This window comes from Sinohyriopsis cumingii, chromosome 1 (genome assembly GCF_028554795.1).
Source record: "Sinohyriopsis cumingii isolate HCF-2022 chromosome 1, ASM2855479v2, whole genome shotgun sequence".
NCBI classification, from domain to species: Eukaryota; Metazoa; Mollusca; class Bivalvia; order Unionida; family Unionidae; genus Sinohyriopsis; species Sinohyriopsis cumingii.
Window position 1 is genome coordinate 92,058,005 of NC_142961.1, and position 23,727 is coordinate 92,081,731.

General features: G+C 36.0%; 1 protein-coding gene across 5 annotated transcripts in view; it reads right to left on the reverse strand.

Annotated features, from left to right (window-relative positions):
- The window catches only part of LOC149807344 (YTH domain-containing protein 1-like), an 83,520-nt gene that overhangs the window by 26,039 nt on the left and 33,754 nt on the right, over positions 1 to 23,727 (reverse strand). For all 5 annotated transcript variants that reach the window (XM_089965606.1, XM_089965578.1, XM_089965587.1 and 2 more), the window contains exons 11-12: positions 22,967 to 23,127; positions 5,202 to 5,293 (exon numbers count right to left, since the gene is read on the reverse strand). In XM_089965606.1, coding sequence (XP_089821732.1) covers positions 5,202 to 5,293; positions 22,967 to 23,127 — 253 coding nt within the window. The remainder of the gene's footprint in view (positions 1 to 5,201; positions 5,294 to 22,966; positions 23,128 to 23,727) is intronic.

Genomic DNA, 23,727 nt, shown 5'->3' on the forward strand with positions numbered 1-23,727 from the left:
ATCAGAGTGACTAAACCGGACATCTTATGATAACACAGCAGTAAGGCTAATTGGATTACATGTACGTACCCTTTTGTATGGATTAAAATTTGAGTCTTTCTCAGTTTTTATGGAATAAATTTGGCTTCTTGTGAGGCATAAATGATATAATATTAACCTTAGTGGTAAATGTACTTTACTCACCACTTCTTTCAGTAACGAAAACCTGACATCGAGAAACAGAAATCGGATTACTTAACACACGTTATGAATACAATACTGGTTCTGGATACATATTCAAATAAAATGCGGCCGCTTGTGAGGGGTAAATTTTATGATTTTGCACTAATATGCTGGCCGCTGGTCGCGTTAGCCGGGTGGCCTTTCGCGAGGGGTACTTTTGAACACAAACTCGTCAGTGCCAACGGATTCTGGCCGTAAGGAGGGGGTGGCCGCTGGTCAGGGGGGCCGTTCAAGAGGGGGACTACTGTACATCCTAATTTCATGTTTAGATTCTTATCTTTAAATATATCTTAACCTATCTAGGGCAATATTGTTTTGTTGCACAAGATCCTGCTGGGCTAAATTATTTTGAGAAAAGAAATGAAAATTACAATCTACTTTTAAACTGTATTTTAATTTGGCTTGTTATTCTGCCTTTTCAAAATACCGCTCAATGGAAGGGTTGACCGTTTCTGTCCATCCAGCATTTACACTGGACTTGTATTTAACACAATTTTTGGTTCAGAATCACTCAATGATATCTCCATTAACACTTACCCAGCTCCAATATTCTGATATACATCATGACTTTAAAAAATAATTTGACCAAATCACTATAATCTGCAGTATTTGTTAAACGATATAGTCACAGTAGAAGGACTCAGATGTGTAAACATTATGAAGAAAAACATGTCATGATAAGCACTATGATACCTTTCCCGTCATGATGACTTGTGAAGGTGTAAGGGTGAACAGATGAATAAATCTTGTATACTGCACAGGGTACATTTTTATACATGTGACTTGAAACTAATAAGTGGGAGTTCCCCATGTCACTTGTCTCCAAAAGTGCAAATCTGTACAAATTTTGCAAAATCCACACAATCACATACACTGGCAGCATCTCTGTGAACAGAGGTATACTTTCTTTCAATGCCCACTTGCTCTTACAAGCATCTTCACAAATACCTTGCACTGTCTACCTTTCAACAGATTAATACACCTCCAGTATTTCTTATCACTGAAAAGTATATTCCATCTATTTCTTAATGAATCTGCACTTCAACTGCCTACTTCACTGTATGATAGGCTAATTGGTACCACCTCAGCTGCCTGCCCTAAATGACAGTAGTACTCACATTTCAGGTCCTTTTGTGAGTTACATCTAGTAAATTATCATTTATTCATAGTTTTAATAAATCATTTCTGTAAGTTTCTCAAGCATGTATCTTAATTCACGGCACCCACTATGCAGTAATCAAAAGCAAGATGCATAATTAATTTCACCTGTATATGCCAGCTTTGTTTTCTCCAATGGGCAGAATTAAGTGTGAGGTCTGCAAGAAATTCAACCTGTCATATGGAAGTACTAATGATGCCTCAGTTGCCCCTCATACAGCAAAAGCTCTGCTGCTGCCCAATGTCACAGCCTGATAATGCCACAATACACAGACTACTGGTCCAGTACAACAAGGTATAGCAGCAAATACAATCCAATACTGGCTACGGAGATCAATCCCTCAATAGCTGGTACTAGACCTCTGCACAAGTCGTTACTGGCCCAAGAGCTCATCCACTCCAGCAACTACTTGTTCTGTCAGGTCAGTTGTCACTGCCATCAAGGGGGCTTTTTGTCATTTTACACAGGTGATTCTGAAGATGTACACCAACAATGGAAAACTTCTTTACTCAATCTGAATGTCCAGGAAAAACTCCATGCAATCAATGAAGATGTCTGCTGGCTTCTCTCTCAAGAATTATGTCCAAGGCCTCTTATAGAACGCATGCATCTGTTGTTAGTCTAACCAAACAAAATCTGCCTTCTTTAAAATAGTTAGAACAGTCTGGTGGAGCCATTTACATCAAACACTGCTTCAAAGGGCAAATTTAACAGGCCTTTCCTTCCTGTTATGTCAAACTCCCATCCTACTTCACCTTGTTCTTTTAGAAACAGTCATGCATGTCTTATACACCAAGTCACACTCATCAAAAGCGATACTGCAATCACTCATCAACAGCGATACTACCAATCTAATACATACCTTCAACATCATAAGAGATCTGACAGGCACCGATACAAGTTCATATTCTGCTGGTCATGTGAATTTCATATCCACTCAAACAGAGCATCCTATTTCATGTTAGGGAGATTTATTAACATAAAACCCAATTTCAAAAATGTTTTTAAAAAATACTTTATGCAGATTTTCAAATAAGTTGCTATGGTGATGTATTGGATGTCTTATTGACTGCATTTCATCTAGGACCATGTAGTCATCATCACAAGTCTTTTGGTACTATCAAAATGTCAATATGACTATCCATTCGGGAGGAATAGCTACAGCAAGATTTTCAAAACAGCCATGACAGTAATATTGGATGTATGACTGGAAACAGTTTCATTTTGGATCAACTAGGTATCATAACAAGTATATTGGTGAAAACCCCACTGGAAGGAGAAGAGATAACAGTATTTTCAAAATGGCCATTTTCATCTACAACCATTAGACATCATAAGATGTCTTTCAATTAAAACCATATGCTGAAAGAAACAGTGATAACAAACTTTCCAAGGTGGCTAATGTGGTGGCTGTATTAGATGTCTGAGTGGCATCATTTTCAAATAGGACCAACTACATGTCTTTTATTCAAAATAAGACCATTTTTTCCTTTTTACTGCTGAGTGCTGAAACCATCTTTGATGTTTTTCAGCAATAACAAGATTTTCAAATTCATTGTCGTGGTGGACACATTCAATTTTCATTTCAGACCAACAAGGCATCATACAAATCTTTCTATGAAAACCCCAAGTCGATATGACATTCCATTCAGAAGAGTAATAAGATTTTCAAGATGCCATTGTAGACGTATTCGATATCTGATTCGCACCAATTTCTAATTAGTACCAAGTAGATCATACAGTCAGGAGTAGCAACAACAAGATTTCCAAGATGGTAGCTGTGGCACCATATCGAAAATAAGATTGGAACCATTTTTATCAAAGAAATATAACAGATACTTTGGTACAAATAAAACAGGTATGCAGGACAGGTAAATTTTCTGAAACTACTTGTCCTGAACAAGTGGGTGAAAAACAAATTTGATCAGCTCTCGGTTTTGTGAATTTTAAATGTACTAAAAAGTTGTTTTGTTTTTTTTTAAATTTAACAAGTCAAATAAGGAAGTTTAAAAACTGTCACACCCTAAAAACTTAATCAGGTGAATACAAATACAAATATGACAGCAAAATTTTAATTAATTATACTGAGTGGTTTTTGTTCAATCATGCTTACGATTTCATCAGTGGGAGTGACATCTAGTAGCAGAAAACCCTGAATTTTTGCCAGGTGAAACAACCATGCATTCAGGTTTTTGATTCAAAGTCAGAAATGTGAACTTGTATGTCCGGCTCAAATGACAAGAACCGTCATAATGAAAGTTTTCTCTGAACAAGTGGTAGATAATAATGTTTGGACAAGGCCCACCTCTTCAATGCCTATAAGGAGAAATGGTGAGTTTTCTCTCAATGGTGCAAGCAGAAAAAATGTCTCTCCCTTCAAAACCTTAGTACTATTAGTAGCTACGTTCTCCCATGGCTTTTATGGCTTTTGTGGGAGAACAAGAACCACAATCAAATAATTCCACTGCATGATTTCTGATATGTTCCACCAACAAGGAAGGACAGATAGAAGAACACAGGCCTTGAGAAAGACCTCTCCAACATTCTAGCCAAATTATTGTCTCAAACCAAAGGTCTTGGACCTTTATCTGAAATACACCATACCATAACAAGGCACCTTTCAAACCACTTCATTGACTCACCTTTCATATAAAAACCATTTCTCAGGCACTTCAAACTACAGCATGCATGATCTGTTAAATTCTGATTGTTAACCTAAACTATATTAGTTCTGCCACAATGATTCTACTCCTCCAATGACAGCTCCTGCATTCATTAGTAAGAACTGTCTGCTCATGGGACATCAGTCCTTTGAAAATGACTTGTTCTTTTTATCTTTTTTCCCCAATAGCATCAGCAGGACCTCATTAGGGTTCGTAAATGGTACCATAAGTGTACTGAGCTGATATGAAGAGAAGATCATGCTTGTTCTTGCCACTCTTATAAAGGGACAATATTTCAGTTCAAGTTCTATCAGACACTGTGTTATCTGCTCAGTCTAAATGGAACTAGTCCAAGAGAAGATGAATTTCTTACACATTTCAGCTAATGTGGTTTTGGGCAGATACCTCTAGTACAGCATCCGAGTGCAACTGTTACCTGACTGACATCATTTAAGCTGTGTGGGAGCGGTCAGAGATGATGTGCTTGAGGTTTTACCTGCTACATCATTCATTTACAAGGGTTCAATTCACTCCACAGCTTCCCAAGAACATGGTTTACTCTATGTCTGCTTGATTTATAGAAGCAAACATCTTTCTCCAAGAAACTATCTGGTCACTGACCTGTGTTAACCATTGCCATAAACAATTTTGACATACATTAGGAGACTAGAGCAACATCCAACTTCAGAATAAGAGTAGGTAACTTACTTCACGTATTACTTATTCTCTTAACATTTGTCATTAGATATTTTATTTTGGAAAAATGTTTCTTTTAATAATACTTATGAAATCACAATACAGACACACCCTTTAGTCCTCCCTGTAGTTACATCCCTAGAAAAGCATGTACTTCAACACCTGTAGAAACTAAGTGATGGAGTTTGGCACATATCCCATTATCCAAAAGGAGATAACTATCATCAGGCCCCCATCTCAGCAAACATACAAAATTGCTCTTTTCTTTTTGTTGCTAAAATAATGAGGTTAACATTTTTTCTATTTCGGGAAGGCTGATTTGTGTAGTAGCAGATGTTCTCTAAATATATTACGATGGGGGCATGTATTGTCGAAGAAATGTATTTTACTCCAAAAGTTGGTTTTTTGAATCTACTAATCATAATTTTAAAAAATGTGGTACTAACAAATGCACTTCTTACCTCTCCCACCCCCAACATCACGATCAAAGACTCCTCTGCTGCGCTTTCTTCTAGGACCGCCATCAAAGCCATCTTCTCTCCGCCTTCGCCTTCTGTAACCACATCAGGTCAATTCATTGCATTGTACATTATGAACAATAGGTCAATCAATGGACAAGACACACATTCACTGAAAATTCACTCATATGAAAAGGACAATATTGATGAATTTCTCACATCCAAAGAAAACTCCTGCGATTAAAACACTGATTATTATCCAAGAGCAAAAAACTCAAAACATGAAGTTTAAAATGTTTTTGTGAAGGTGTTGTCATCTGACATTTTCAAAACTGATGGCAAATGAATTTTCACAACTTCTGTAAATGTAAAGATTTGACTATTTCCACAAACCTAACAGTGGAACTGTTTGTCTACAAAACATCATCCAAGTCTTGCAGTCATATTAAAGCTGTGGTGGTAGCTGGCATAAAGCAAGGGCTATGCAAAAGCAATCAGGAAAGATATATCACTATGTCTCCAACCTACCAAATGCATTTTCAAATGCTGAATCTAGTAATTACTGATGGAGATCTGTATTTAGAATTATGACAGACTGAATGAGAAAAAACAACAGGGGTCTTCCACTAAAATGCTGATAAATAATAATTATACCTAAAGCTGCCAGTGAGAATGCATTATTCTGGGGTACATTATAAGCAAGACTTTGTAATAATGGAAAACTGCATAATAACAAAGTATCTATTATCAGAAATTGTATATTATTTCTTCATTATAAGACAAGAACTAAAAGCAGACAAAATGAAGTTAGAATCAAATATAATCCAGCTAGTATAAAGGAATCTGACCATACCTGTGTTAGATAAGCAATTGTACCTGTACTATTTCCAAGTAGTACATAAATTACCATTGTACAATTTCCAAGTAGTGCATAAATTACCATCGTAAAATTTCCAATGCATAAATTATAATTGTACAATTTCCAAGTAGTGCATAAATTATGATCATAAAATTTCCAATGCATAAATTATGACTGTACTATATCTAAGTGGTGCATAAATTACCACTGTACTATTTCCAAGCTGTACATAAATTACCACTGTACAATTTCCAAGTAGTGCATAAAATGCAATGTTACATTTTCTATCAATCAATCAGTTAACAAAAAAGTCACTCCCACTTTTCTTGTCTCCTTCAATTAATGTTTGATTTCCTTATCAACAACCTACTCATGGCCACAAGTCTCTTTCCTGCATAGCATGAGGTTATGTCAATAAATGTGTGAGATGGACCTTTCATGGAATTTAACATGTTTTTTTTAATCCTGAATTTTTTTTCTTCTAAATTTGCTATTTCCTCGTAACGAAAGTCATATCTGAAAGAATAAGCTTGCCAATACAGGTGTTATACATACCGGTCAGTTCTTTCCATGCATATTTTATCAGATATGACTTCATGAAAAATAGTTACAACATATCTTTACATTTCGAAGAAGTTTTTCTAAGATAACAAGAGAACTAATTTAAACTTCTTCCCCTATTTGCAATAGCAATAGAACAATCTAAACTAATAAAAGAAGGTAATTTACAGGTCAGATTGCATTCTTCAAGGTTTAGAAACTAATACATATAAAGGGACAACCATTGTATTACCTGCATTTATGATCCCTCCAACACATAACCTAAAATATCTTTGCATGGTTTTATTGACACAACACTAAGCATGATAAAGAGAGTGAGACAGCCAGGTGACCATACTAATGACTGGTACTGCAAAGTGAACAATATGAGGCCCAGGTGGGCCAGTAATCATTCACCTATCTGACATCAGCCAAATAACTCATGCAAAAGCTGGAGAAGAAGAGAATGAAATCTGTCCAACAAAGATCTGATTTTGAAAATAGCAAATGTGGATTTACTTTAAATGGTGCATGATGGACAAAAAGTTTCTAGTTAGGTCAATAAATAACTGAACTAGCTGGCCCATAATTATAATTTATAGGTTCTGTTCATAGAGAGATATGACCAAAAAAAATGGTATAACAACCATCTGAAATTATAAACCTTAAAGATTTTTATATAGTATTGCTGACTATATTTAACGGTGTTATCTATCAGAAGTACAAATACGAAAGACCCTTATGCCAGCATGCTTTCTATGAAATCTTGAGACAAATGGTCTGAAAAGAAATTCAAAATGGCAATTGTGCACTTGTGATGAAGAACTCCTAAGGGGCACTAACAGTACTACAATTAGCAATTGCTGACCAATTTGATGCCAATCATTTTCTGGTCAGAACAACATATAATTTAAAGTAGCTGGTCATTATGACCACCTCAAACATTACCAACATATGAAAAACATTTACAGAAAATGTTCTAGGCATCCCAAAATATTTAATCAAGTTGCTGGTTCTTCAGGCCATAGACAACACTGTACATGGGCCATATGCAAGATTCTTGGCTACATAAGCTGAAAACATAAAGCTTTAATTGCAATTAATACAGAGCTGTTTCTGCTTGCATAATGGTGACTTATAACCTTGATCTTTGACTATTATATATCCATAACCAGGATCCACAAATTTCAAAATTAGATTGTCTGGGGCACAAGAAAACCTGAGGCCAAAGTGGGACTAATATTGTTCACCTGGGTAGTTTCTCAATGCAAAATCACATGTATTGAAACTGGAGAATTGGGAAAAAAGCTTGGAGCACACAGTTGCTACATTGTCTATTAATGCTGGTGCTTTTGTACCTTCTTGCCTACACCAAATATATAGGATAACTTTCTCTGAATAAAAAGGACCACTCAAATCTCCCTGCCCATGGGGACTAAAGCCCCGATTCATAACTCACCAAACCCTTAAAGTAAATACACTTACTTGGCATTTTACAAAGATAAACTTGTACAGTCTGCATGGATTACTGAGTCTGTCTTTAACCCCAAGGACCTGCACATGGAATCATAACTTGGAAACCACTGTAATCCCCTCACAAGGGAGCTGTGGTAGCTCAGTGGTCAACAAGTTGTACTCCTGACCAGAAGGATGTGGATTAGAATCCACCATCTAATCAGCCTAGATGCTCAGCAATATGCATGGATCCCACTCATAATGAAGCTCACCTGAGATCTCAAAAGTATAAACCTGCATACCAAATCTGATAAAAAAATTATGGTCTCTAGTGTTCAGAAGTTCAGCCTATCAGATGCAAGATCATGTCATTAATATTCATACATACTGCTTATAATCGAGCTTGTTAATGGTATAAGCTTACATAACAAATCTGATCAAAACCTGATCAGAAATATGGCATTTAAAGTGTTCACAAGCTCCATCAATCAGATGCATGATCACCTCATATATATTCATGTATGTAACATGTAATCATACTCATCCTAGATCTTGAAATGAGCTTATTTGCCAAATTTGATAAGAAATGAAACCTCCAGTGTTCACAAACAACATTTAATGGACAGTTGTTGTTATGTTGTTAACGATTTTAAACCATTTTTCAGCACATGGCTGCCAGTATACTTGGTGGAGGAAGAACTTAGGAAAAACCTAAGAAGAACCACAGAAAGCTATTCACAAGTTTTCTCACATACCCACATTGGCCAAGCTTGAGACGAACCAATGCAGTGGTATGATGTCAATGATCTATAAAGGCAAGAACCTTTGACCACTTGGTCATCAATGGCCCCATTAATGGATAGAAAAATGACAAACAGTGCTAAAGGTGAGCTACAAAAGATACCTTAATATGAATGTTTGCTCCAACAATTTCTTTCACCCTTGTTACAAGTTATCATAAATTATTATCCTTAAACGAAAACAATTTAATAATGATAATTTTATAACACATTGGAGAAAATTTTAAATTTAATAAGGTAGTCCAATGCATTAACTTAATTCTGCATGCGGTAGCCAGCATTCAACATTCATCTTGTCCTGGAGATCCAGGAACAGGATTTTCCAGACTCGTAACCATTACAGCACTCCAAGTACCTATCAAACTTCAGTACCTACTGGTCAACCTACTTAAAAATGTTAGTGGCTATTTTAAATTTTAGGGCATCAAACATAATTTGGTCACCTTTGACATTCTGAGCAGAAATCAATGGGGGGGGGATGCAAATATTTAAGATGATACAAATTGATTGGCATCAAATTCACTGATATAAGAACATAAACTTTATTTTATTTTAATGATAATTTGTATTAATAATGATCTATCCATATTTGCTTTTATGGTTGTTGGACCAACAGTGTTGCATACTGAGTGTGGGATTGTGGTTTTGCACAATTTTTGGTCCCATGTATTCCAAATTTTTACCCTGTGTTCCCCATGGTATACTTTTCACTAAAACAAAAAATGCAGCAACAACTTTTCTCTAATGGATGTGTGGATGTCTGTTGGCACTAGAAATGGCCAGAGCTGTGAAATATGATTACAAATATTGAATATCCATTTTAAAACAATGTATCAGGCAATACAACCTTTCAAGATTTGTGGCTGGCAGCTGAACTACAATGTTAAGTGTTTAATGGTCATTAATGTGACGTATGTTAGATGTTAAAGAAACTGCCATGGCAAAGAAGATCTAATTTATTTAGGGGTAAAAATTAAGGTAATTCATGATTTGTCAACTAATTAATAATTCATTAATTTGAAAAGAAAACAATTCAAAAAATGTCTATTCAAAATATATATTATAATAAATACTGGTAGATACTGAGGAACACTAAAAATAAAAGAAAATTCCATATAGCTATTTCAGGTCAAGCTTCTATTCAAGAGTTATTGAGCACATGATGAAACATTTATTGCAATAATGAGTAAGACGATGGTACAGGCAAATTAATGAATAAATGTTGATCCTGGAAGGAAGACCATATGATCAATGGATCCTGGCTTGATTTGTGAGTTTTTTCAAAATAAAAATGAAATTTCTCTGTGAAATAGGTCAAAAGTTCTGGAATTAAAACCGGTATCAGGGATAAGATATTCACCTGCCCAATACAATATGATAAATGAAATTTTCAGTGGTCAAGTTTATTTTTCGATCACTCAGGTACTGATTTACAGTTAACCAGTATCAGAGGTCTCGTTAGGATTTTAAAACTAGGAGTCCAGGACTTATATTTTGGTAAAAATAAAAGTCCCACCAGTAAACGTTGCAGTCCCATAAGAATTTTGGGCATATCTGAAGTGGCTAAAGGTCCAGATGAGAAGAACCAGTGGTTGCCATTGAGTTTGATTTTCCAAATTCTTTGCACCAGTCATATAGCCCTTATTTGTCCATAAGAGTGAGACTGAATTTTGTTCAATTCAAGGAAAGGCCTTATTCCAAACACTTATTCTACTACACTAGGAAACAAACACAATGAAAACTTAACTTGTTCATTTCTGATGTACTTTTATAATGAGAACATGTACATCTCTGAGGCTCTCTGCCTCTGGGTTCATATATTGTAAATATCACCTTTTCCCACCACTCAGCAGCTAGTCAGTCTTTGAACTTGCTGCCCAGCTATTGCGTGCATAAGGACTCCTGCGTAAGTGATTTTCTGCATCCCAGATACAAAATTTACGTCCAAATATGTGATTAAGCGTTTCCAAGAGCATTTTTAAAATAAAAAAATAATGATTTACATAGAATATTGCAGATTCTGTTGATGGGAAGTCCATATTTTCTAACAGAAGTTCATTTTCCATCTGTTTCAACCAAGCTCATAAAAGCATTCCCTTTCTTCAATACTAATACATGTAAATATATTGGTCTCAGTTTCTAATTACTTACAACTAATGTTGAAGAAGTTCTGGAAACAACCATTCACGCAATCAAATTTAGGTTCTTAACTAATGTTAAAAGGGCTACAGAATAAGTTCTGGAAACAACCATTCACGCAATCAAATTTAAGTTCTTAACATTGTCAACTTTGACGTTTCTGTAACAGCTAACTGAACAAGAGTTTATTCTGGACATTTTTAATTCTTGCTTGACTGTGCAAGTGGATTTTTTTCAACTGTTGAGGATGAAAACAACACATTTTTAATCTGGGCACAAAACCCTTTATCTCAGGCAATGCTGATGGAAAATTTGGATATCAGTGACATAGGAGAGAAATATTAACATCTTAAATGAAGGTGTACCATATGCTAAGATGTCTTTCATATATATATATATATATATATATACACACGTCTATAACATAAAAAGTACTCAAAATCTGTTTTTGTCACATAAATAAAGCAAATGAAGCACTAAATTTTGGACTGATTCACCTACTTTTGGGTTATTTAGTTATTGAGATACGTTCCTCATAATCATACCTGTCAACTTTCACGCTAAGAGAAAAAAACTCATGATTTTTTATGTCCTTTCACACCTACCTCCCAATTTCATAATATCTCCCTATTTTTGCAGAAAACTCACGCTTATTACATTATGTCGGTTGATTTTCATTTCTCCTAAAAATAATTCTATGTAGATATATCAAATGCAATCCACAGATGCCATGTTCTATTTTATCACCTGTGAATATTGTCAAAATAATTATCATAATACAAATAAGTTTTTCTTCAGTAAATAGATGTTAAGTTTAAACATTATTCACATAAATTATGACTTTCTTTTATCCCCATAACAATAATAAAATCAGAAAATAAACCGTAAAAAACTGACCACAATAAAATTATGAGCAATTAGTTTCAATCCCAACAATAATCACCATGAATTCCATTAAAGAAACTTCCACAATTAAATACCAGGCATTACTGTACCTTACACACAATGCTAATTACTATCATAAAATTAAAAGGAGGAATGAAGAAAGAAAAAACATACCATGCAGAATATATGCCCTTAAAAACTAATTCAGAATACACTGGTCAACAGTGAAATCATTACTGACTTGAAAAGGCCCTAATCTGTAGTATTTTGGTGTGCCGAACACGAATATAACCTTGAAAAATTTGTATTGGCTCTCGTTTTGAAGATATTCATATACCTCATTTTCTATGTTTCACTGTGTAAATTTCTCCAGTAGGACTGCAGCAACATCCGGAATAATGATGTAACATTGCATAATACCATCATGCTCACATCATCCACAGTTGATTGCATCATTTTCTGATGCAATGCAATACTAATGCCATGCGGCTGCTGAAGTAAGTTGACGTCAGCAGTGTACTATACATGTGTAGGCCTATTATACTAATGCCAGGCGGCTGCTGAAGCTGACGTAAGCAGTGTACTATATAAAGCCCAATCAGATAGGTTCAGCATTTAAAATATTTTAGACGTTGTGCGAGACAGTTCAAGCTACTGTTACATAAAACTTATTATTTTATCCATTTACGTACAATAAAGAACAGTAATGCCTCGAAAGTGTGTTAATACCGCGGACAATTTTTGCTATATTTGTGGGGAAGTGACATTTGCCAACCAGAAGAAAAGTATCAATTCTCAAGTGAAGAAGGCATATCATCTTTACTTCAGATGCAAGGTTGGTGACCAAGACAAGCCTTGGGCTCCGCATATATGCTGTGCTACATGTACAACACAGCTTTCACAGTGGTTGAATTGCAAAAGGTCATCAATGCCGTTTGCAGTCCCAATGGTGTGGAGAGAGCCAAGCAACCACCTAAATGACTGTTACTTCTGCTTGGTTCCTCCTCTTTCCGGCGGAATAACGAAGCGAAAGAAGTCGAGAATAGTGTACCCAAACATTCCGTCTGCATTGAGACCAGTTCCACATGGTGAGGGACTTCTTATTCCAGAACCTCCAGCAGAATATTCTCTTGATTCATCTGACGAAGACAAAGGTGAGTCGACCTGTTCTTCTCCTGGTCCATCAGCATGCAGTGATCCAGATTTTCACTGTGGTGCATCATCAACCCCACACAGAATAACACAGGAAGAACTAAATGACCTGATTCGTGATTTGGACTCATCAAAGAACAAGGCAGAATTGCTAGGATCAAGACTCCAACAATGGAATCTTCTAGAAGAAGATGTCACAATTACTGCATATCGAAAGCGCCACCAGCAATTGGAGCCTTTCTTCAGAAAGGAAAGTAATCTGATATTCTGTTCCGATATTGAGGGCCTCATGAATGCTTTAAAAATCACTCATGACCCACAAGAATGGAGACTATTTGTGGACTCTTCGAAACTGAGTCTCAAGGCTGTGCTTTTGCACAATGGAAACATTCTTCCATCTATTCCAGTAGCGTATGCTGTCCACATGAAAGAGACATACGATAACTTAAGGCAGCTACTGAATTCCATTATGTATAACAAGTACAGCTGGCACCTCTGTGGTGATTTGAAGGTAGTTGCCCTTTTAATGGGACTGCAGCAAGGATATACAAAATACATGTGTTTCTTATGCGAGTGGGATAGCCGAGCAAGGGAAATGCACTACATGAGGAAGGAATGGACTCACAGGCAGAATGTAGCCATTGGAGAGAAGAATATCCAACACCCAGCTCTGGTTGAGGCTCAGAAAATCTTGCTACCACCCCTTCACATCAAACTAGGTTTGATGAAGAACTTCGTGAAAGCCATTGACCGGACTTTGCCAGCATTCCGATACCTGCATGAAAAATTCCCTCGACTCAGCGAAGCAAAGATTAAAGAGGGAGTTTTTGTGGGTCCTCAGATTCGAGAGCTTTTCAAAGATGACCGGTTCAACAACTTGCTGGAAGGTGACGCGAAACAAGCATGGAATGCTTTTCGCCTAGTTTCTACAAACTTCCTCGGAAATGTTAGGGCAGAAAACTATAAGGAACTAGTAGAAGACATGTTGATGAAGTATAAGAAACTTGGCTGCAATATGTCTCTAAAGATTCACTTCCTTCATTCCCATTTGGATTTCTTTCCTAGCAACTGTGGTATTGTTAGTGATGAACACGGCGAACGTTTTCATCAAGATATCGCAACAATGGAACAAAGATACCAGGCAAAATGGTCCACTACAATGCTGGCTGACTACTGCTGGACACTCCTCAGAGATGCTCCCGAACAGCTGTACAAGAGACAGGCGAAGAAATCTAAGATGTAGTCAATGACTTGATTTTTTATAGGTAGGCTATTACAGTTGACCTTTTACTATTGGAATGCATTTCGTTATGTAAACATTAATTTCTTGCAGATTACAAAAAAACTAGAGCCAATTTTGCAATTTGACTGTCATATTCGTGTTCAGCACATAAAAATTGATAAGAATTGACTAATTTTATTTCAGTAACATGACTTTTGTAAAAATTTGTTGTCCAGTGATATCGGTAAATGTTATTTAGTAAAGAAATTTCAATGTCTTAAGAGTTGACAATAAGGAAATATGGTGGGATATAAAATGTGGGGAAAATAGTTGCCACATGCATTCACTTGAGACTGCATATTTAGGCACCATTCGTTACACCAACACAGGGCATCATTTATTTGCCAATCAAATGATGGTGCCTACATAACACTTCAGAATATGGTATCTCTGAAGTATGTCAGAAGGCCAGATATTTTCAAAAGCCAACTGCAATGATAAGAATTGTTGTTAATTAGTCATGCTTACTTTCTTGCTTGTTTATTTAAGACTAACCTTAAGCTATGTTGCAGTTTGACCACAGCTACAAGAAAATGAAAATGAGCATGTTGCGGGGAAAATAAGGCATGTTCCAAGAAGAAATGGCATGGTCTTTAGAGAATTTCATGCATATTGGACCCGAAATATCAGTCAATATTTAGTGAAAACAGGATTAAACAATGCAGCAAAAAAGCTCCCAAATTTAGGTCTAACTCTCTCTTTTCTTTTTATTCAATCTCCCTGCTTCACATTTGAAAAGTGGATAGGTATGTCATATGTTATTATGACCGGCACAGGACCAGAAATACTTATATGAACTAATTTAAAAGAACAGCTAACACCACTGTGAAATACAGGTCACAATGCCCTACCTTTAATGATATATGTCCTATTACCAAGTTTCACAACTGCAGCTTGATCAATAATGGAGCTGCATACACACAAACACATACACACAATTTTACCTGGGGGTAATTCCTTCAAGAAAATTGTATGCCCAGTCAATGTAGAATGATCATATTTTAATTAGAAGCCTGACCAAAATACTGTACCTGTGGGCATAAGCATGCATGCATATGAACATGTATGCAACACCTGAGTTCACTCGTTATGCCACACCTACCTTCCTGGCAAAGGCATAGAAAAGGGTAGCAATACAAAAAAAAAACAGTTGAAGCAGGATTATGAGCTTTTAAAATGTCCATTTTGGTTTTGCACATGTACACATTTTGAATGGACAAGTAACACATCTTTCAGAGTGTGATCAGTTTTTTGTTTTGTTGATTTAACGCCATTTTTAAGCACAGGTTAGGCTATGATGGCAGCCAGCGCATTTGGTGGAGGAAGAACCTAGAAAGACACCAGAAAGAGCCACCAGCTGACAGAAAGCTACAAGCAAGCTTTGTCACATACTCCTCTTGACTGAGTGGAGACAAACCCACATCGACAGAGGTGAGTTATTGGTAAAGGCCCCAGTAAGAAACTATGGTAAAAAAAAAAGAACATATTAAACTCATTAGAATATGACCCACAAATGCCCAGAAGTTTAAGTACTTGGGCTCAAATACAAAATATGTTTCAGAAATGGGAAAAACTAATGACCATGGAACAAGACATCGAAATGCCATGTCTACCAATTCCACTGATGAATGATTCAAAACTACTTAAGAACTGTGACCCACTTTTAAGGGTCTAAAAATTTGTTGTCAAAAAGAAGGCATATTTATTTAGTTTAGTGACTGCTCATGCACATGTTGAGAAAAGATTATTTAACTAAATAAAAAAAAATTTGTATGATGCTTATAACAAAGTGTATGAGAGATATTTGTATGAGTGATATTTTTCCAAGCAGCCTACTAAATTTATGCACTCGTTTTATGATTTAAAATGCAGCGGTTTCAGAAGTAAAGCTAAATTATCAATACTTCACAAGCAAGGCAAAAATCAACAAATATCAAGCTCTGCAAATGGAAAATTCAAAAGCCAGGAAGCAAACTGTATTTGTACGATAAATAATATGCCCTCTTCTCTTGAAAAAAATTCTTTGCCATTCTCTAAAATTAAACTTTCTTTGAATTATCATCCCATCAAAACATTCCTTCAAGATTTGTTCATTTATGGCAGGGGTCTCAAACATGCAGTTCATAGGCCGCATGCGGCCTGCCAAACTGTATCTTGTGGCCCACAAAATGATTGGCATCATAAGGTGTCATAAGAGATAACAAAGGTGGTGCACCCACATGCTGCCCTCAGGGTGGTTTGAGTTTGAGACCCCTGGTTTAGGGTATGTAAATACAAGGGTATTTGGATTTCATTTCAGATTTTAGAACAAATGTACAAATCAAAATCTAAAATGAAAGCTTAAGACTGCAGGAGAATCATTTCATTTAGTTCTTTGTTGGAAAGAAATCACACATGGTTCATGGGAACCACACAGATGCATTTTATTTAATGTGATTCATGGTAGACATATACACCTCACTTCAAAGTCATTCATGGGAGCCACACATAAGCACTTCAACCTAGTGTGGTTCATGGGAGTTACAAATGTGCCATGTTAGAAATCAGGTAATGTTGAAAGTGTGAAGACTGTCATGATGGGGTGTGATTGTAGACATAACAAATGGGTATTGATATCTATTTCTAATTAGTACAAATCTCAAATCCTTTTTTCTAGTGAAATGAGTCAAGTGTCCTAGTATACTGACGATCACTACAGTAATGGATGACTATCAAATTTAGTCTACACATCTCATGATCCAAGTGGATCGATACATTTACCATTGAGTTAATTTTATCATTCCTTGCACATTTGGTGGCTCACCACAAATGAATAGGTCAAATTCAAAGCTGCATTTACCAGTAATATGTAAAGTTTTGTAGCATCAATACAAGAATAAGAAGGTGCAATAACTGGAAGAGGCAGAAAATGTTTCAACAAAAACGTCTTATTAAGAAATCAAACAAAATCTGAGTACAGGGGTTGAAAATTAGAACTCCACTGGTCAAGTGAATTTTCCAATCACTCATCCAACTGATATGATGATGCATGTCTGACCAGAGTTTCTCTTTACTGAAAATGACATTCTGTTATGAATTCTGCCTACTTTGTTCATTGAAAGCCCATAGATTTTACTAGAAATTTGTTTTTGATAAAGTTCATGCAAGAAATTGGCTATTTACACAAACAAGCACTTGCCAGAGAAAGAATGAACTGGTTTCCATTTGTGATTACAGTAGTCCCCCTCTTATAAGGCCACCCCTATTGCAGCAGGGAAGTGGCCTTATAATGAGGGTGGCCTTTCTAGAGGGGGATGACAAATGCAAATAGTAAATACATATGAAGAAAGTCACAAGTACATTTAATTCTAAAACTTTTAATATTTTCATTAAAAAATCACATGCATGTTGTGAAATAAATGTAAAACTGTTTCATCATTTTCAAAAGAATGTTATGAATAACCACTGATATAGTTTTAAAACTGTCTTTATAATTATGTTACAGATCAAATCATCTGTCACTTTGTTGGTAACAATCTATATAATTAAAAAAACCAGTCTCATCACAATTAAAAATATCCTTACTATCACATCCCCTGCAAATATCATTTAGTTTTTTGTTCCAATCTTCAACAACTTTATTATTAACATTAGCTGATTCTCCACTAAGGACAGAACACTTAATATTGTGTCGAACTTGAAATCTGTGCCACCATCCGTTACTTGCGGTTGTCATATCCCAATTCAACTGACAAAATTGTTGCTTTTTCTTGTCATTCAAATCAGGATACAAACATCTCCTGGCTCAAACAAACTTCCTTTCTAAGTCCATTTTACCTTCCCACTTCTGCAGAATTGTTTCCTTATCTTTCATGATATTGTTTATCTGAGTCTTTCCGACATTAGTTTTCCATAAGGATCATCGACCCCTCCCCTCGGTAAGTTGAATTACTTTCACTTTCTCTTCTAAACTAAGAATTTTTCTTTTCCTCGATGACATGCTGATTTTTTTGCAGTAAGTTATTCATGTTGCCAACTACAATACTGATAAAACCATTTTTTATGCATCTAAATAAATTGCTGTGTGTTTTTAAAGGAAGTGATCTTGTCACGTGATTCATTAGTCGCAGTCTGCTACCCTATTTTTTTATACATTTCTTTACACTAAGTGAGAGAAGCCAAAACGGCTTCGATATGTACCATTAACATCACGCAGATTTGACCTCGCGGCAGTTAGGATTTGTAATTTTAACATTTTTTGTCAGTAGTAATAGCCACTAATTACCAAAGTGAACAAGCTCAACATCTTACTAAGGGAAGCCATAAAGTCTATCAAACCATTTTCCTGCTGACTTGGGTATTGTACATCGATACTGCCACTTCTCAGCTGTTACTAATGTTCAATAATTGTAATCTTAACAATTATCAGAGTGACTAAACCAGACAGCTTATGATAACACAGCAGTAAGGCTAATTGGATTACATGTACTTACCATTTTGTATGGATTAAAATTTGAGTCTTTCTCGGCTTTATGGAATAAATGTGGCTTCTCATCAGGGGTAAATGATATAATATTAACCTTAGTGGTACACAAGTACTTCAGTCAACACTTCTTTCAGTAATGAAAACGTTACATCGGGAAACAAAAATCAGATTACTTAACACAATTTATGAATAAAATACTGGATCTGGATACATTTTAAAATAAAATGCGGCAGCTTGTGAGGGGTAAATTTTATATTATTGTAATAATATGCTGGCCGCTGGTCACGTTAGCCAGGTGGCCTTTCATGATGGGTACTTTTGAACACAAATTCGTTGGTTCCAATGGATTCTGGCCGTAAGGAGCGGGTGGCCGCTGGTCAGGGGGGCAGTTCAAGAGGGGGACTACTGTACTAAGAACTGGTGCTAGAAGGGTTGCAGAATAAGTTACTGGAAAAGAACCTTACAAACTATCAAATTTGGATCATGCAGACTCTTAACATTGTCAACTTTCTATTTTTCAAGTGGCTGGTTATGTGAAAGGTTACTCATGCAAGTAAACATTTTTAGTACATGACTCACTGGGTGATTGGATTTTTAAGGTACTAGTCAACCCCTGTAGTGTGACAACAATTAGGTGTAACAAGTCACTGCATTTCATCCCAACAAGTATGTTTCATTTATCAGAGTAATGGGTGCAAGTTCAGTTGAGTTCATTTTTATATTGTGCAAAAAAAGAAACTTTTACAAAATCTAAATATGAAAAGAAAACCTCAGCAATACTGAAAAGGTTTTTAGCCCAGGATATAGATCAACAAGAATGTACTGTACATTTGACTTTACCATGGAATATTCATGAGGTCTAGTTTATGTTTAGTGTAATGCAGCAATGAGACGAATTACCCCGTGTACATCCAGAATGCAAAATGTAAGCATAACACTATACCTTTTCCTCCAATGAACTAGGCCTTAATTTATTCTAGCAAAAGGTTAAATGGGCAGGTAATTTCAAGTGAACTATAACCCTTCTAATTATGTATATAGCAAAAGCTTAGGGTCTGTCCTACAGCACACAATTGCAGGATTCAGGCTTATTACTAAAAAAAATTATGTTAAAAACCATCCCAATCAGAAACAAGAAGACATAATATTAGTTTGCCTACCTTTGTTTGCTTTGATAAATCCCTTCTGAATTTAGAAAATCCTGATTTTTAAAATGGAGATGGAATATCTCCTTAGGTTCTAGAAAAGAACCAGGAACCTCATGCATCTGAACACCTATGAGGACAAAATTAAACAAGTAAATGACACATAATTAGTTTGCCCATGTCTAGTAGTCCTCCAAGGATATTAATGAAATCTGAATGCAGAAACCACATTTCTTCTTTCGACCAGTGTCCCTTGAGCTCTGAAATATGGTCCCAAAATTTGAAGGGTTTCTTACAAGACATCTCCAAAGTTTGGGCATGTCTGTGATACAGAACTAATGTTACTGACCATCAAATTTGACTTTTTGACCCCAAAATCAAGTTCTTCCTTACCTCAAGTAGTATGAGCAATTCATATAAAACTAATGCAGAGACCATCTTCAAAAATTATTTCAGTCACAGCAACCTTTTCATTTAGAATCACTAGGAATCTTCCCCATACCAAGTGCAGTCTGTCAATTGTAGATAATGGAAACCATTTTATTCATAAAAACCATGACCTATGACCATTAGAGCCCAAAATTGATAAGATTCTTCCTTACCCCAAGTGTGAGCTATAAATAAAGTTTGGCAACTATAGTGGAGAACTCAAGTTACTGTGCAGATACCAGTCTGCGTTTTCTTTCAATGTGATATTTTTGACCTTGAAATTGATGGGGTTTGGTAACTACAAAGCATCTTTTTCGTTGTGACCATGGTCTGCCAATTGAATAGATGTGATCACTATGAAGTCTCTTGATTTCACTGAGGAGGGTAACAGTTTAGGTAGGTAGATGCTTGTTCAGATGAACCAGTTTGGTGATTTAAACCATGTCTGCACAGGAGTGGGAGAAAAACAAAACAATGGACAAATTCCAAAACTAGAAGATACTCCAGAGGGCTTCCAGAAAAATAGTGTCATAGCCCACTTTGAATTATGTAGATCTGAGAAAGTACTTGAATATGAGACTGTTAACTTTAGGGTTCTTGTTCTTCTTTCTGAGAGTTATTAAAACATTATTTTGATTTGCAATATGTTTTTATAGCTGCGTTTTGAAGAAATACAGACAAATCTTGACATTATGTAGGAGCCCAAAGGGCTTCCAGAGTTTAGGATATGGTATCCCAGTCCCTGCATTTTGATCAACCCCATGCCCTAGGCACATTATTTGTCAGACCCTGCAATCAACTGAAGAAAATGCTATGCAATGTCATGCCTTGCCCACTCTGCTGCTGCATATTCCAAAAACCTATAGCGTCTCTAGCGCAAAGAAAGGAGGTCAATGAGATCTAGTTGTAAAGGTATGGATACCAGTCCATAACATAAAAGCACTTCTCAAAATTGATGATGTATATAAAACTATGTCAATAAAGCTACCAGCACAATAATGACAGAATTAAAGGAAGTCAATATGATCTACATTGCACAACTGGCAAGTGGTATTCCCTACAAGGAATGTATCCAACAGCTTTCACAACTGAAAATGTACACAGCTAACAGCCCTGATGAACACAGAAACAATCTTGTTGAAAAAGTGATACAATTGTCTTGCCTATACATGGCATACAAAAGAAAGAGAAAAAAAAGGGTTGGGGGGAGAGTGCTACATTATGATAAGTTTATATAGGTCCTAAAGACTAATACTGAAAATATATTTATATACAACATGTGACAATAAAATAATGTTCAAGTACATCCCCCCAGACTGTGTACATGTTTTTAATCCAAACTAAAAATATACATATATATATAATGTGTGTGTGTGTGTGTGTGTGTGGTGTATTGTACAAGGCTCAAATATTATCAATATGTTCTTTTACCTCAACCTCTTCTGTGTAAAAATAAAGTGTTAAGTAATATTCACATACCGTGATTGGAGTTAAAATGTATGCTCCAAAGTGGTCCAGCAAATAGTCGGCTAAACACCAGACAAACGCATAGACACAGGAAGAAATGTCCAGTATGGCATAACACAGATCTTTGAAGGGCACACAATATCCACAAAGATGAACTTTACAGAATCATAGAATTTTCTTCTCATGGGTAGAAACACACTTTTTGGGACAGTTTATGTGAAACTATTTGGAAGTTCCAGAATACGGCCTCTGGAGAATGAATTTATTTATGTCCTCTCTTCACTGAGAAACACCTTTATGAAATTGGCATTAATTAATCAAGTCCTTGACCTTTTTAGGGCCTTACCACAAGTTTCTGACAGTCCAGAGGATTGTGGCATGGCTCCAATTGAGCTTATTAAGTGATGCAAAAGATTTTTCACTGCAGTACTGTCCAGAAAGATTAACTGAATGGTACTGCACTCTTGAATACTTGAGATAAGACTATGCAGTCCATATCAATTTTTAATTATACATTCCAGTCCCTAGGAATGTCGGTCCCTTTTGTAAGCATCACTAGAAAGTCCCTACTACCCCCACTTTGGTGAGGTGAACAAGAGAAAATTTGATGTTGGAATCCACACACTTGAGGAATATTATTGGACACATGATCACAAATCCACCCATGCTGACTGCAAATTTTGGTACCTGGTCACATGATCCGTCTAAATAGGATACCTTATCTGGTTATATCTAAGTCTATACCAGGTATATAATTGCTGTTAAGTCCACATATAGGTGAGCAATTAAGATGAAGATGGCAGCTTTCTTTGAATAATTCCCTGTAATAATTTAAGCAAGAAAATGAGTAAGGAATTTTGGTATCAATTTTGTCAAGGGAAAAAAAATCATGTGAAATGTTCAAGTCCTCATGCTTTTACATGATACTTACCAGTCCCCAACAGAATTTCCAAATTTTATTTCCTCCAAATTATCTGCTTTAAATCAATAATGCAAAGTAACACTTATAAAGATTGGAGGAAAATAGTCAATGCCAATGGGATAGCATTGTTGTGTTGATACTGAATAACAATTCACTGTTAAGACACACAGACCCTATGTGATCCCTCTTTCATAAAACAGAGTTCCATCAAATATCAACAGTTCAAACCTATTCAAATCTGGCCATCCTCGGAAACTATCTCTTCTTCTATCCCTGGCACCTGAACCTCTACGCGATTTGCGTGCTCGATCCACAATATCAGTCAAATCCACATTATTATCAGGAGGAAACAGTCTACACAAAGCTTCTCCAACACGAGGCTCTATCTCCTGCAACAAACAAAAAAACAATACAGAAAAAAAATCTCTTCTTTATAAGTTATATTTGACTGGTTGTGAATTTTAAAGTACTTTATATATACTTGCTTAAAAGTCACCATTTTCTCTTTGTTTTTTGTTTTACTGCCAATTTGATACTTTCAGTCCACTATTACCATTCGGATGCAGGAGGTTGTGGACTCAAACCTGGCCAAGTCATACCAAAGACTTATTAAAATGGCACCAGCAGCTGCCTCACTTGGCACTCATTGTTAAGGTTAAGAGGTTAGTGTTAGGAATGGTCAGCTTGGTGTAAGGATAATGTGAACTGATGGGACATTGTGATACATGTCTGTGGCATGATGCCCCAGTGCTAGACATCACTGTAAACTGCCACAAAGCAGATACTGTAGTGACGTAACTGATTTTTTATAAAGCTATGTTACAAATCCAAATCACACACACAAACACTACCATTCAGCAATGCATGTATATGATATATACTATGCTTATCCATATCATGACAGTATTCATTACACAATTTTGAACAGGAATCTACAGCTATAACTTGAAAATATTACCGGTAAATATTCCCCACCACAAAGTGTCCAA